A 14,085-nucleotide genomic window follows, 5' to 3' on the forward strand; every position below is an offset into this window, starting at 1 on the left:
TAAATTCTTAAATAATCTGTGTGAATGTGAGCTGCTGCTGAGTAGCTGTAAGACAGCGAGCATGGCAGGAAAATGTGAGTCCCTCATAACTGCAGGGACCCCTGGTCTTCAAAAGAGTCCCCAAAGCCTTGTCAGTGGCTCTAGTTTATAACCAACTTGCATGCAGCCCCCTTCCCCGCTCTTTCTTCCTTCTCCCTCTCTGCTCAAAGGGACATGGTGTAGAGATTTATCTCTGTCCTGAGTACTGGGTCCTGGCGTACTAGCCTAGCCAGGGTCACCAGGTTTACTGTGAGCTTGAGCAAACCATCCAGAGTGGACTGAGAAACCACAGAGGTCAGCACTACAGCCAGGCCCCACCATTGTTCCGGCTCCATGGTTCAGTGGACAGGCTAATGTGGCCTGTTCAGGGGGTGGGGCATGAACAATAGGAACAAATCTGTCTGCTGTGCTCCCAAGAGGCAAAGTGCTGGCAGGATTTCCCCGAAAGCTAATCAATTTTAGAGCCATTGAACCAAGTGCTGAGTCCCTGTGGTCACTAACTCACAAAGAGGCACTCTGGTGCTGGGAAAGGAGACATAAGTGAAAGGAAATGAGGTTACTCAGCTGAGATAAGAGAAGACCAAGGAGGCAGCACAGGCCTAGCAGAAATGAATGAGGGGATTAATTCCCGTTTTCTGTGCAAGGAGCTTCCCCTGTCAGCTGCACAGAGCTCTGTGGCTCCCCCGTCCCCCTGACCACTGCCTCAGCCCAACTCCCTATTCTCCTCCCCTCCACCTGCTTGCAAGAAAGGACCTCATAAAGCCCTCACAGACACCTAAGTCATGGATCATTAAAGCAGGGAGGGGCTGGAGAGACCACCAGCCCACTGGTTCCCAATCTTTTCACCAAGGACTCCTCTTCTGCCTCCTCCTTCAGGGATTCCATATTTGGAAGATTTTAGAATAGCTGCCTTTATTTAGTACCTGCTCCTTTGGGTCATTCATTGGGCTAAGAACTTTTCCCTTATTTCATCTAATGCCAGCAAAGCTGCTGGAAAGTAGGATTAATTACCTCTGTTTTACATATGAGAAAGCTAAGACTAAGAAATGTGTGTTTGCCCCCAAATCCTACAACTAAAAAACAGGAGAGCTAAAATTCAACCTAGGTTTGCGTGGCTTCAAGGCCCCATATGCTGCCAGCATTTAAGACAAAATAGTTCATATGCCCAGTAATTGTACTACTAGATATATACCAAGGAGAAATGAAAATATTTTATATCTATATAAAAACTTATACACAAATGTTTATAATTCATAATAGCCTTATTCATAATAGCATTATTCATAATAGCCAAAAAGTGGAAGCAACTCAAATGTCCATCAGTTGATGCATGGATAAACAACATATGGTATTTCCATACAATAGAATATTATTTGGTCATAAAAAGGAAGGAACAAATGACACATGCTAACTTGCATGAACCTTGAAGACATTTTGCTAAGTGAAAGAGCCAGTCACAAATGACTATATATTGTATGATTTTATTTACATAACATTTCCAGAATAAGCAAATACAAGGACATTTCAAAAAAGTTCATGGAAAAATAGAATTAAAAGATAATATGAATCTTTCCATGAACTTTTTGAAATATCCTCATATGTAGCTATAGAAAATTAGTGGTTGCTTAGGACTGAGGGGATGAAGAGATAGATAAGGTAGTGATCCCTAATGGGTACGGGGTATCTTTTTGAGGTGATGAAAATGTTCTAAAATGCCTGTGGCAATGGTTGCACGTAACTGTGCATATGCTAAAAGCCATTGAGTTGTATACTTTTAATAGATGGAATGTATGACGTGTGGATTATATCTCAGTAAGGCCATTTAGTAAGAAATAGCTCATGCTATGACTGACAAGATACTATGGTTTCTGTCCCTTGAAGGTTGAGGAGCAGAAGCTCCATGGTACAGTGAAAAGAATAAGAGCTTAGGAAGCAGTGACCTTGGACACATTGTTTAACCTATTTGAGTCCCAGTTCCTCATTTGCAAACTGGGGATAATAAGCCCCATCTAAGTTTTACCATGTATGGGAAAGCCCTCAGCACCTCCAGCTCTAAAATTGCCTGATTTGCAAGTTTGAGGCTGAGTGAAGAGGTAGAGGTGGGAGGTGTCTGTGGACAGAGAGGTTTCCCTTGCATCCAAATCACACACATGAGGGATCCTTCTCTCCTGTGTGCGGAGGCTGCTCAGCCAAAGGAGATCTTCTCTGGAAGGAGAGTTTCTTCTTTTCTCTTCTCTGAAAGGAGAGCTTGGAGATAGCTGCCCTCTGTGCCCTGAGAGATCCCAGATAAGAAAGACCAGGCAGAAGTTAGAAAAACAATGGGGATTTGTGTGGACTCTAAGGACAACCCTGCTGTCCTTGGAAACTTCTGGGAGCTAGAACTAGGGACAGGTTCATGTGAGAGCTAAAAGAAGGCCAGAAATCTATGATAATAAAAATATGGCTGTTTTCAAGGTAGTGGGATGGGTTGGATCATTCTGATGTATTTCTTCCAAACTATAAAGCCTCTGCCAAAAAACACAGAGATGCTTTTCTGAAAACAACTGGGGGATAGGAAGACGTATAAAAAAGCTAAACAAGTGAAAAAAAACCCAAAATTTTAAAAATTTGTTCATAGAAGTGCTTTAGTACTAGGAAATGGTATTAATATGGTAACCATGGTGGTAAAGTACAGTTGATCCTCATTATTTCATAGATTCCATATTTGTGAATTTGCCCACTCATTAAAATTTATTTGTAATCCCAAAGTCACTACTCGTGGTGCTTTTGCAGTCATTCATGGATGTGAGCAGAGCAGCGAAAACTTTGAGTCTTCCAATGAGCGTGTTCTCAGCAGAGGTCGAACAAACACTGCCTTCTTGCTTCATCTCTCATGCTGTGAACAATTGTCTTTTTCACGGTCAATTTAGTGCAATGTTTTCTGCGTTGTTTTGCTTTTTGTTGTGATTTCACTGTTTATAACAGCCCCCAAATGTAGTGCTAAGGGCTGTGTAGTGTTCCTAAGCACTAGAAGCCTGTGATGTGCTGTACTGAGAAAATACCATGTGTTAGATAATCTTCCTTCGGGCATGAATTACAGTACTGTTGGCTGTGAGTTCCATGTTAATGAACCAAAAATATATATAGAATAAAGTGTCTCTAAACAGAAACGCATGCATAAAGAAAGGTTACATATTGATCAGTTGATAAAAATGTGACCAGAGTCTCACAGGAACCTAACCCTATATTTCCTGTAGGAGCAATAGTTCATTATTTGCTATTCAATGTTTTTGGTGTCTTTATAGAACATAACTATCAAAACTAATGGTAATCAACTGTATATGCTATGTATTTTTCATACATTATCTCATTTTAATGCCCACAAAGTAGGCATTATATTTGTTTTACAGATAAGGAAGTTGAGGCTATACATGTTAGATTACGTGACTTAGAGCTCACATGTGAAAGCAGCAGGATTGGATTCTATTTCTGTCTAACTCTCCAGAAAGAAAGTAAACTCTCTAGACCTTGAATTGGGGTGTCAGTTCCTAGAAAAAGGTGTTCAGTCCCATATCAGGGCTGGTAGAAGGGCACAAGGAGGACTGGGCTTACTTAATCAAGAACAGTGTAAATCAGTGAAAGGAGGACAAAAGAACTAAACATGATCCTCCAAATGTAGTCTGCACTGGTCAAACTATAGCTAAGACAGTGGGAAAGTGATAAACTGCAATCAGCACAGAAGAGAGGAACCTTGGGCCGGCCCCGTGGCGCACTCCGGCACTGGGAGCGCTCCCACCATGGGTTCGGATCCTATATAAGGATGGCCAGGTGCGCTCACTGGCTGAGCGCGGTGCGGCCGGTCACAAAAAGACGAAAAAAAAAAAAAAAAAAAAAAAAGAAGAGAGAAACCAGGATGGTGAAGAGTCTGGGAGCCAACAGTTCAAGAGAGAAACAATGGAGGGAATAGGAATTGCTCAGAATAGAAATGACAGTGTGGAGGCGAACAGGAGGGATCCTTAAATATCTAAAGAGCTGTCTTGTGGATGCAGAACTAGACGGAAAGCAGAACTAGGAGAGCAGGTGAAAGTTACAGGGGGCAGATTTTGGCTCAATGTAAGGAATTAATTTCTAATATTCAGAGCTCTCCTACAAACCAAGAATGGAAACTGGTGGTCAACAGGCCAAATCAAGCTGCAGACATTTTCTTGGCTTATAGTGTTGTTTTGTTTTAGTTTTTTTTTTTTTTGTTGTTGTTTTTTAATGTAATTCCCTTCTTTGGGGGATGTGCTCTCATTTCTATAGACTGCACCACTCCCTGTGCTTTTAGCCCTATGTCACTCATGTGTAACTTGCCTTGCTATTGAAATAGGGCTGCCTGAATAAGCAAATAAAAATACAGGATATAGTTAAATTTAAATTTCAGACAAATGACAATTTCTTAGTATAAGTATGTCCCATACAGAACTAGCGGTATACTTATACTGTGTTTATATTTAGATCCCAATGCTTGGGATTTACTAATACTGTCCTGTATTTAATCTGGCAACCCTACTCAACACTTAAAATGGAAGCCCTTGATGTTGAATTTTGAGGAAGTGGGCTCCATATTTGGGAAATATTCAGAGCTGTGTCTCAGAGGAATGCTTGGAATGGAAACAGGGTTAAAATGGTTTAAGTATGCCTTTGCCCTATTTTCTTAAGATCCCCCATTTCAGAGCAACAAAACAATGAAAGGTAGAAAGAGATAATAACTCTGAATAACAACTCAGGTGCTGCCTCGGGTGTGCTTGACGGGTGGGATGCTGGCTTCCCACTCTAACAGCAGAATGTTCTACCAAAAGGGCTGGGATTGATTTTTAGATAAGGACACAAAGTATTTTTGTCCTCTAATATCAATTGCTAGTAAACTTCCTTCTAAGAAAAAGATGGTTGATGTGTCTGTAGCTGGGGAGAATGGTGGCAATCCCTTTCTACATCAGGGCATGAAACAAGAGGCACAGAACACTCCAAAATGATAATTCTGTTTTTGTCTGTCAAAAGCCATCTTCCATTTCTCTGAGGCTGTGGTTAATCATCCCGAAACTTCTCGTTTTCCTATCCTGCTGCCAGAACTGCTTTTCTGGTTGTTTTGAACAGACTGTGACCAACTCGCCAAGGAACATGGCAGCAGTTGGTATGAGAGAAGAGCTGATGCTAACTGACTCTGTTACCATAGCCTCAGTTTCCTCAGTGGAAAATGAGTGGCAGGATCACTGAGGTCACTTTTAGAAATCGTGCCTCTAAAACTGTCAGTAGTCTTTGGTCATCAGCTAGTCTTTCAGTGTCGTTCTTCTGGCCTCTGGCGAATTAGAATGCTCGTGTTTGATGGGACTCAAGAGAACAGTAGGTTCAACACCCTTGTTTTGTAGATAAGGAAAATTAGCTTCATGGTAGGTGACAAGGTCCACAGCTGATGGCTGCAGTCAGCTCATGGGCCAGGGCTCTTTGCAGCTCAGCAGATGGCTATCCATTCCTTCTCCTCTGTTCATCACGTCTCCCTCCCTTACTTTCATCCACTTTTCTCAAAGTCCCTCACTTGAAACAGTCAAAATGGCAAAAGATAGGGGAATATAACAAAATGGATAAACATATTTGGGGGAGAGTATGCACTATACAATAGAGTATAGACGATAGTACACACAAAGGGAGTTTAGCAATCTAATATGTCCTTTTGGGAATGCTCCTGCAAGACATGGGCTTTGCCATCTCTTTTAAAGACAGATGCATATAACATATACCCAGATTTACTTGAATGCTCCCTAAATACTCCTAGTGGTGCTATTTCCCTCATCACTGTCCTCTTCACCAATCTCAGGGGTTACGCAAAGTAAGCAAAACTCAATAAAACTCCATTTCAATTACTATGAAGTAGGAGCAAATTGTTTAATATGTCCTTTCTTTACTCAGAAACCTGAACTTAGGGTTGAGAAGAAAATGACACAGAAGTTTCTGGATCTTCAACAAGGGACTTCAGGTGACTTATGGCCCCACTCTTTTCAAGTAATAACCCCGTATCACTGGTCGTTCTTGACAGGTATCCTGTCTCCTCAATTGTTCCTTTGGGGACCCTGTCCTTTCCACTTTTTAAATTTTTCAGGGTCTTGTACTTACATTACGCGCACAGTTCTCCAGGCAATATGTGCTGAATGAATGAGTTGGAAATAAGGAGAAAAGAACAACGGCTTTGGAAGTAGAAATGTCCTGGACCAAATTCTGGTTTCTCCATTCACCAACTGGTGAACTTGGGCAAGTTTTTAATTTTTGTCTCAGTGTTCTTATTTGTAAAATACAGATAAACCACCTCTCACAGGGTTGTGAAGAGGAAATGGGATAAATGGCACTCCATACATGGCAGCTATTATTACTGTCTGTTGAATTAATGCAAAACATAAGCAAAAAAGAACTACTACATGACACTATGATTTTCTAACCTTTTAATACAGTTCCATTTTGTGTGGCACAAAGATCTAGATTGATAATCTGACGGATGGGTTGATTTGTAACTGCCTACTGTGGTGAGGACTACGTTGCTGGTCCCCAAAAGTGTATAAGGAGAGGCATGATAGTCAGCAGTGGGATGCATGCCAACTGTTTTATTTATGATGTCTATTTGGATCACAAGGTCAGCCAGCATTTGGCCCCCAGGAAGAAGCCCACAGCCCCATCCACGTCATTACTCCACAATGCGGCGGAAAGACTGTACCGCTGGGGAAGCTGCACCCCAATCGACGGGCTTCCGGTACTCCTTCTTGTCTAGGAGATACTGCCTGCCACGGTAGTTGGGTAGCTCATAGAAAATCCAGACACCATCCAGCACCTTACAGGAGTGAACCTCTCGCACGTGAAATTGCTCCATGGTAGAAGGGCAATCTTCAGTGGTTTCATACATCTGACCACTAAAATCCCCTTTCTCAAAGATCTGAATCTTATACTGGCCTCCGCTGGACTGAGAAAACACACACAAAAAAATGAACAGCGATCATTATAGAAATCACCAGCTGGTCAAGAACTCAGAGAACATTATGGTTCAGAACCTACCACCTTGAAAGCCAGATGATCTGAACTACTGTCCCCACTGTGTACTGACTAACACAGCTCACTTGCATTAAGAAAACATTAATTCCTCAAAATACTCAAGGCAGAGAAAGTGCCATGGAAATCATTAGTATGTTCAGTCTTGTGATGAACTCACCAAGATTTTATTCAACCCTCAGCAGCCAACAAAAGACAGTCACCCATTAAGAGGTAGGAAAACCTCAAGAAAACTTTCACATGAAAAGTAAGAGAGAGAGAGAGAGAGAGCCAGAGCAAGCACATAAGTGCAAGCCCCCAGACTCACCAGATGAACAGCTCTGCAAGAGCAGAGGCGGTCATTGAGGCCCATCCAACGCTGGTATTCAGGGTACTCGCCCTGAGGTAAGATGTACATGTTCCCGGCAAAGTTGGGCCTTTCATACACAGCCCAGGTGCCTCCTTCCACTCTAATGGAGTTGCAGCGACTTAGGTATGTGTGGAAATCTGCACAGTCGCAATCACAGTCATAGCGGCGGCCTTGAAAATTTTTGTCTTCATAGAAAGTAATCTGAAGTATAGGGCAAAAAAAGAGAAGAACTGAGGAGTTGGGTGGATTTATTTACATATAAAATAAAAATTAAAGACACATTGCGTACTTTAGAAATTACTTTCTCCTCGGGCTGGCTGGTTAGCTCACTTGGTTAGAGCATGAGGGTTTGGATCCCTGTACTGGCCAGCAGCAAAAAAGAAATTCCTTTCTCCTCTATTCTGAGGAGAAAATATATAATTCTCACTCACCTCACAATGTTTGCTTTCTGGCAGACAACTTTAGTTGTCAATAATGGGAACAACTACTTGCTGAAGACTTAAAATGAAGCAAACGGAAGAATGCTCTAATATAAACCAGTAGTTTCTGACTCAAGTTCATTGCTTCTTCCTTTATGTTCCTTCAGCTCTCTGTACTTACCACATTATATTATAAATTATCCATTTATATGTCTATCCCTCCCACCAGACTCTTACTAGACTTCTTACAAGGGCAAGAAACAAGGCTTATTTAAGCTATGGATCCCCTGTGCCCAGCACGTGACAAGCCCGTAGTAAGCGTTCAATGAAGATGAGTGAGTTCTAAATGCAGAAATTCATGCTAGGTGATACAGAAGATAGAAAAACATAAAAAACAGACCTTAGCTTTCGAGAGCTTAATTTTAGATGGATACAGAGCATACAAACATGGAAATATATCACATTATGTTCTGTATTACTTTATTGCCAATAGAGTAGTAGCAAAGTAACAAAATGACAAAGCAAAAATGCTCTTCGTTCAAACTCTTCCCAAGTTTCCACACAATGCCTGGGGTTAAGACTCTGACAGCACTGAAAAAATACACAGCCCCAGGAAACCAGAAATAATAAGCCAGGGCTCTAAAGCTACCTCTCTACGATCAGCCCTATGACCTTAGTCAAGTCACCTCTCTGGGCTTCAGCTTCCCATTTAGGGAAGGACTACTGTAGATTGGAAGGGTTGGCTGTGAAACAAAACTCAGAGCTTTTTTGGTTGAAAGGGCAGAGTTCTCAGGAATTCCTAGGGATTCACAAAACAGTTTCTAAAAATCACTATGAAAACCACAAATGGACTGCAGAGTTTGTCCCTTCTTGCTCAATAATTCCACAATCTAAGGTCAATGCTAGGTTATAATTTAAAATGTGAACACTTGTCATGCTTCAAGTGGTCAATTCTCCGGCATTATGCTGCCACCTTGTGGCTGATTTGCTTTATGGATTTAAAAAGAGAAAACCACGTGAGTCATTTCAGATGAAAGGAGCAGAACCAACTAGAGTCTTGACAGGATCTTTGAGCTGGAGGTTGAAAGATAAATAGATGTTTGCTAGAGGCAAAAGAAAGAGGACAAACCCATTCAAAAGAATAAAGAAGTGGAAAAATATGGCGCTTTATAGGGACAATAAGTAGTACATTAACTCTAGTGCATACTGAATACGTGGTGAGGTACTAGGAAATAAAGCCAGAAAAATAACACAGGAACCATACTAGAATCCCTCTGGTAATTATGCAAGAGTCGTGCATAGTGGTTTGTGCCTGGAAATAGACGGTTGCTATGAGCCAGCCGGGTGATGAAGAGGGCCAACCAAAAGGCAACTGCAATGTGAATGACGATAAGGAAACTGTTAAAGAAATTTAGGATTTGGTGACTAATGAGATGCTGGGAATGAAGGAGAGGAAGAGACCAAGAATGACTCACAGAAGAGAATAAAATCTCATTTTCTTCTATCCTGGGTGATTCTTTCTAGACACCTTAATCTTTCCCTTTCCCTACCCTTCCCATTTCTCTCAACTCTTCTATTTCCTGTTCTCTAAAAGCTTCCTTTTCTCTTCCAACCCTTAAGTCATCTACTTCATCTTCTTTCTCCCCTCCCCAAGTTTCTTTATGTCTTTCAGCTCCCTTTCCTATCCTGGCATAGCACAGATTTAGAGATAACATGGTAACTCTCTTTACAGATAAAAAAGAAAAAAAAAAAAATCCCAATACCACTACCTACTAGCTATGTGACCTTGGACAGGACATTGAACTTTTTCCTAAAGCTCTTCATTTGCAAAACAGAATATCTACTGCAGAGGCATGTTCTGAGGGTCCAATGGGATAATGTGAATAAAGCACTTGGTTTAATACTTGACTTATAATTGCCAATAAGCTTTTGCTACAGTTGTTACAAATGAAGGAGTTAAGTGACTTGCCTAAGGTCACTAGTTAGTTATAAGTTAGTTGCAGGCAAGCCAATGGAGTACAGTACAAAACTCCTGGTTAGTAGCCAGTGGTTCATTTTATTTTCCTTTGCTGTCCTCTTACCTACACAGCTAGTTCTGTTCTACATGGTAGCATTTACTCTTAGACACTGAATAAGACTGATCCTGAGCCTGAGGGGCTCTCTCATCACCTGTGGAGAGACATTTAGGAAAATCAAGTAACTTTTCTAAGAATGGATAGATTCTAAACGCCGTAATTCATACACTCAATTTACCTTTGGTTTTTGACCAACTATTCACCAAAAAGGAGGCTTTGTAAGGGGTATATTATGGGAAATGAAGTTAATATAATCTATTTTACATCATTGTTTCTCACACTTACTGCCCTTTACACATTTTCTGAGAAGTGGAAATATACACTGTGTTCTATAAGATTACCATGCTTTCCGTCCTCCCAGCAGACCAGCCAACCATCCCGAGTTTGAAACAGCATTTGTCATGTTGCCATGGAAGCTTTCCTTTCTGTGGGAGACCTTCAAAATCTCAAAGACAGAGAATGCTGGACCTAGCTATACTCAATTTCTATTTGTAGAGGAACCATGAAATCTACTGTATTGTCAGCTGAAAGGTTTTGACCCTTGGGCAAAAAAATTTTGTAGACAAGGCTAAGAAATGTGCAGAAGGTTTTCCTATAAATTATTACAAAATTCCTATCACTTTCAAGGGTTTTTTTTTTTGGCAGCTGGCCGGTACAGGGATCCAAACCCTTGACCTTGGTGTTATAACACCGCACTCTTACCAACCAACCTAGCCAGCGAGCCTGAAGTTTATTTCTTGAAAAATAGCCTACTAATCCAATAAAGAAGAAAGAAAAATGTCTTGAGTAGCCCAGAGGTAACAAAGACATACTTAGTAAAATCCATTCCTTTTGCCAAACCCGTAACTCCTCAGATTAGATTGCTAGCAAGATAGTGGGAAAGGGAGAATCAATGAGAAAAACTAAGAAATAATTTACCATCTCCTTTGACATAGGATGTAAAGGTAACTTAATTAAATGAACAACCTGGGTATGAAAAATAAAATAGAGCACACTATTACTACTCTGGAAGTCTCTGAAACTGGGGGAATGCTTTCATCTGTCTAAGATGGTTATGTAACAACCTTCTCTCAACACACGTGGATATCCCTCTAAGGACTTCAAAGTGTCATATTTTCAGGAACTTCATGACATTAAAGACACAGTCTTATTTTTTTCCCCAAACCTTCTGGATGACAAGTATGATTATTAGTTTAATTTTCCAAATGGAAAAAAAAAAAAATCAGGTAATAACCAATTACAGAACAAGTTAACAGGTACCTCTTGACAAGATGCAATGGGAAATATACAACATTGTCTATGTAGCTTTCATGTCAAAACGTTTAGTCGGAATCTAAACATGAAAAAACAATCAGACAAATCTAGATTGCAGGACTTTCTACAAGATGCCTGGACTTTGAAAAATGTTAATATCTCAGAAATCAACAACAAAAAAGGTAGAGGGACTGCTCTAGATTTAAAAAGTTAAACAAGAAAAAAAAAAAAGGCTAAAGAGACATGACAACCAAATGCAATACGTGATTTTTGAATGGGTCCTACATTAGGAGAAAATCTAGCCATGAAGCATACTTTGGAGAGCAATTGGGAGATCTGAATATGGTCTGCATATTAGGTATATTTATGATAAATCTTAGGGACATGATAATATGTTTATACAGGGGAATGCCCTTGTTTTTAGGAGATACATGCCTAAATACTTAAGGCAGAAGTATGAAGTCTGCTACTTATTTTCAAATGGTTTATTAAAAAGAGAAAGAGACAGAGACAGAGAGAGCCCAAATATGGCAAAATGTTAACAATCAGAGAATACAAGAATATACAAGTGTTCATTTAATATTTTTCTTTTCCTTTCAAGATTTAGTGGGTTTGAAAATTTTCAAAGTAAAAAGTTGGGGGGAAAAATGAGGCACCAGACAATGGGTTTGCCTTAAACCCATTGGAAAAGCTTAAAAGCGAACGAAGGGTAAGATCAATTTTCAGCCCACCAGTTGTGAGTCAAATATTTTAGAGGCAATTCTTCTAATGTAAGTGAGCACTTTACTTGGGGAAAGGGTAAGAATAACTGCTTAAATGAAAGAGGCATGTAGTATTTAATTCACCTGATTGGCCCAGCCACTTTGGCCTTTTAGAACATTAATAGTTGAGGCTAAATTTCACAGAACAAATTTTTAATTGACTTCTAAAAGTTTTCTACTCCACACACTCCTCATCAGTATGTCCTATTCCTGTGGAGACTGAGAGAGTATTAGTTGCTGGAAGGCAAAAACCATGATATTCACACACTGTTTACCTATAAGCATTTACCATAATACCATGCATAAAAGATACACCCTTAATAAAGTGTTTGGTAATTCTTTTGCAGTAGAAAATATAATAAGCATTTCTTAATCTTCTGTCCCATTCTCAGCATTCTAACCACTATCATACTCACCTCCAGGCAAAGAAGCAAAAGCTTTTCTCCATGTTCCTTTCAATGTATCACTAGGTGAAAAGTGAGTAGGCCAAAAACCACTATGACTATTTGCTTACCTTGGTTCCAGCTTTAGACATTTTTGGTGCATAGGTTGGTTTCCCCAGTGTTGAAAGAACTCCAGAAATAGCTACAGGGAGTTAGAGGCACAGAGACATTTATACTGGGCTGGTTTCAAATCAAACATTTGCTTAGTCATGAGAATAGGATCCAAAAATTGAGTCAGTCATTTAGAGGCTATTGATGGTTTCTAGAAAAACAATTGGGATTATGAAATAAAGGAAAGCTTCAGTACCCCCTTTAATGCTTACCAAGCCCTACTGCATTATAGACTTTGCTGAGTCAAGACACCAAAACTCAGCCAAAGGTTTGAAAATTAAAAACAAAAAAAGCTCCTCTTCCCTGAGCAATTTGGTTTTTTAGCAAGCAGCCTCTTTGAAATTCCTATGGTCTTTTTTTCTTCAACAAAGCTTGCAAGAGGTGAGTCAAAAGACCACCCTCTATTTCTGGATAGAAGTGACATATTCCAAAGGCAACAAAACTTACATGACAACTAAAGGTAATGCATGCTCTTGTTTTTGCAGGGGTGCGGGGGGGTGCAGGGGAAGACCACTAGAAAGGACATTTTGGGGACAATTATAAAAAATTTTAATATGGACTGTGTATTAGGTAATACTATTTTATCGATGTTTGACTTCTTGAGTTTGATCATTGTACTAAGATTACATAAGAGAATGCCTTTGTTTTTAGGAGATGCATACTAACGTATTAAGAGTAAAAGTCCAAGATGTCTACAACCTACTCCTGAACTGAGCAAAGATAAAATAATACTACATAGAGTGGTAAAGTCAATGTGGCAAAATGTTAACTATTGGTGAATCTAGACAAAGGGAATGAGAGTTCACTGACCTATTCTTGCAACTATTCTTTAAGTCTGAATTTTTTTCAAAACACAAATCAAAAAAGAAAGAGGTCTAATCCATAAGAAGGGTACCACAGTATGTAGAGAGACAGAAAGGTATTTTGGGACTCCTGAATTTGCAAAGGTTTAGCTCGGCCCAACTTGCCACCTGTTAGGTGGTCTTTCTCTGCCCACGATATCGTATTGTGACCTATTCAGAGAACATTTTTTGGCCCTTAATACACCTCTGACTTTAGGACTGAGATAACACGCTATGTAAACTCAAAGAAACAACAAATCAACTTCTTTCCATTTAAATTTTCCTAGTCAAGTATATTCTTCTCAAAAGTCCATCTTCCTCATCTTTCTACTAACAAAGCTATCCTACAAATATTTTCATAAATGGGATACCCCCAAGAAGTCCTATAGTCAATTCAGAAAAAGGCAAATGTGTCTTGCTATGAAGATACTTGAGAAACAAAGTATCAAGTCTTATGCTTAGTATTCTGAATTTTATAAACCTTAAAGAAAGTATCTGATTAATACTATTAATTTCGTTAACAAACAGCAATTTTCAAAACATACTTCTGTTACTCCAGTATTTCTTTATTTGGTAATGCTCTGCTTGCTTGAACTTCCTCTTAAAATAAAAACCATAAAAACTTCAGTTAGAATTAACAAACATTCCGAGGGTTAATTTTCACTTTACAAATATAAGAGCAAGCTGTTTTTTGATATAATTACTAATTAAATGGCCAGTGAGCATATAAAACAATGTTTAT

At 39.7% G+C, this 14,085-nt stretch overlaps 1 protein-coding gene across 1 annotated transcript; it reads right to left on the reverse strand.

Moving 5' to 3' along the window:
* Positions 1–6,730: 6,730 nt before the first annotated feature.
* Positions 6,731–12,482, reverse strand: CRYGS (crystallin gamma S). Its single transcript, XM_063079215.1, has 3 exons — positions 12,462–12,482; positions 7,397–7,639; positions 6,731–7,003 (listed from the first exon to the last, which is right to left on the reverse strand). Exons 1-3 carry the CDS (start codon positions 12,480–12,482, stop codon positions 6,731–6,733), a joined length of 537 nt encoding a protein of 178 aa, XP_062935285.1.
* Between the last annotated feature and the right edge of the window lie 1,603 nt (positions 12,483–14,085).

The sequence above is a fragment of the Cynocephalus volans genome, chromosome 1 (genome assembly GCF_027409185.1).
Source record: "Cynocephalus volans isolate mCynVol1 chromosome 1, mCynVol1.pri, whole genome shotgun sequence".
Lineage (NCBI taxonomy): Eukaryota > Metazoa > Chordata > Mammalia > Dermoptera > Cynocephalidae > Cynocephalus > Cynocephalus volans.

Excerpts from the sequence above, each read along its gene's own strand:
- CRYGS (XM_063079215.1), bottom strand. The coding sequence starts at position 12,482 with ATGTCTAAAGCTGGAACCAAG. Across the intron at positions 7,640-12,461 it reads TGTCTAAAGCTGGAACCAAG|ATTACTTTCTATGAAGACAA; the intron begins GTAAGCAAATAG and ends CCTATACTTCAG. Across the intron at positions 7,004-7,396 it reads CTTGCAGAGCTGTTCATCTG|TCCAGCGGAGGCCAGTATAA; the intron begins GTGAGTCTGGGG and ends GTGTTTTCTCAG.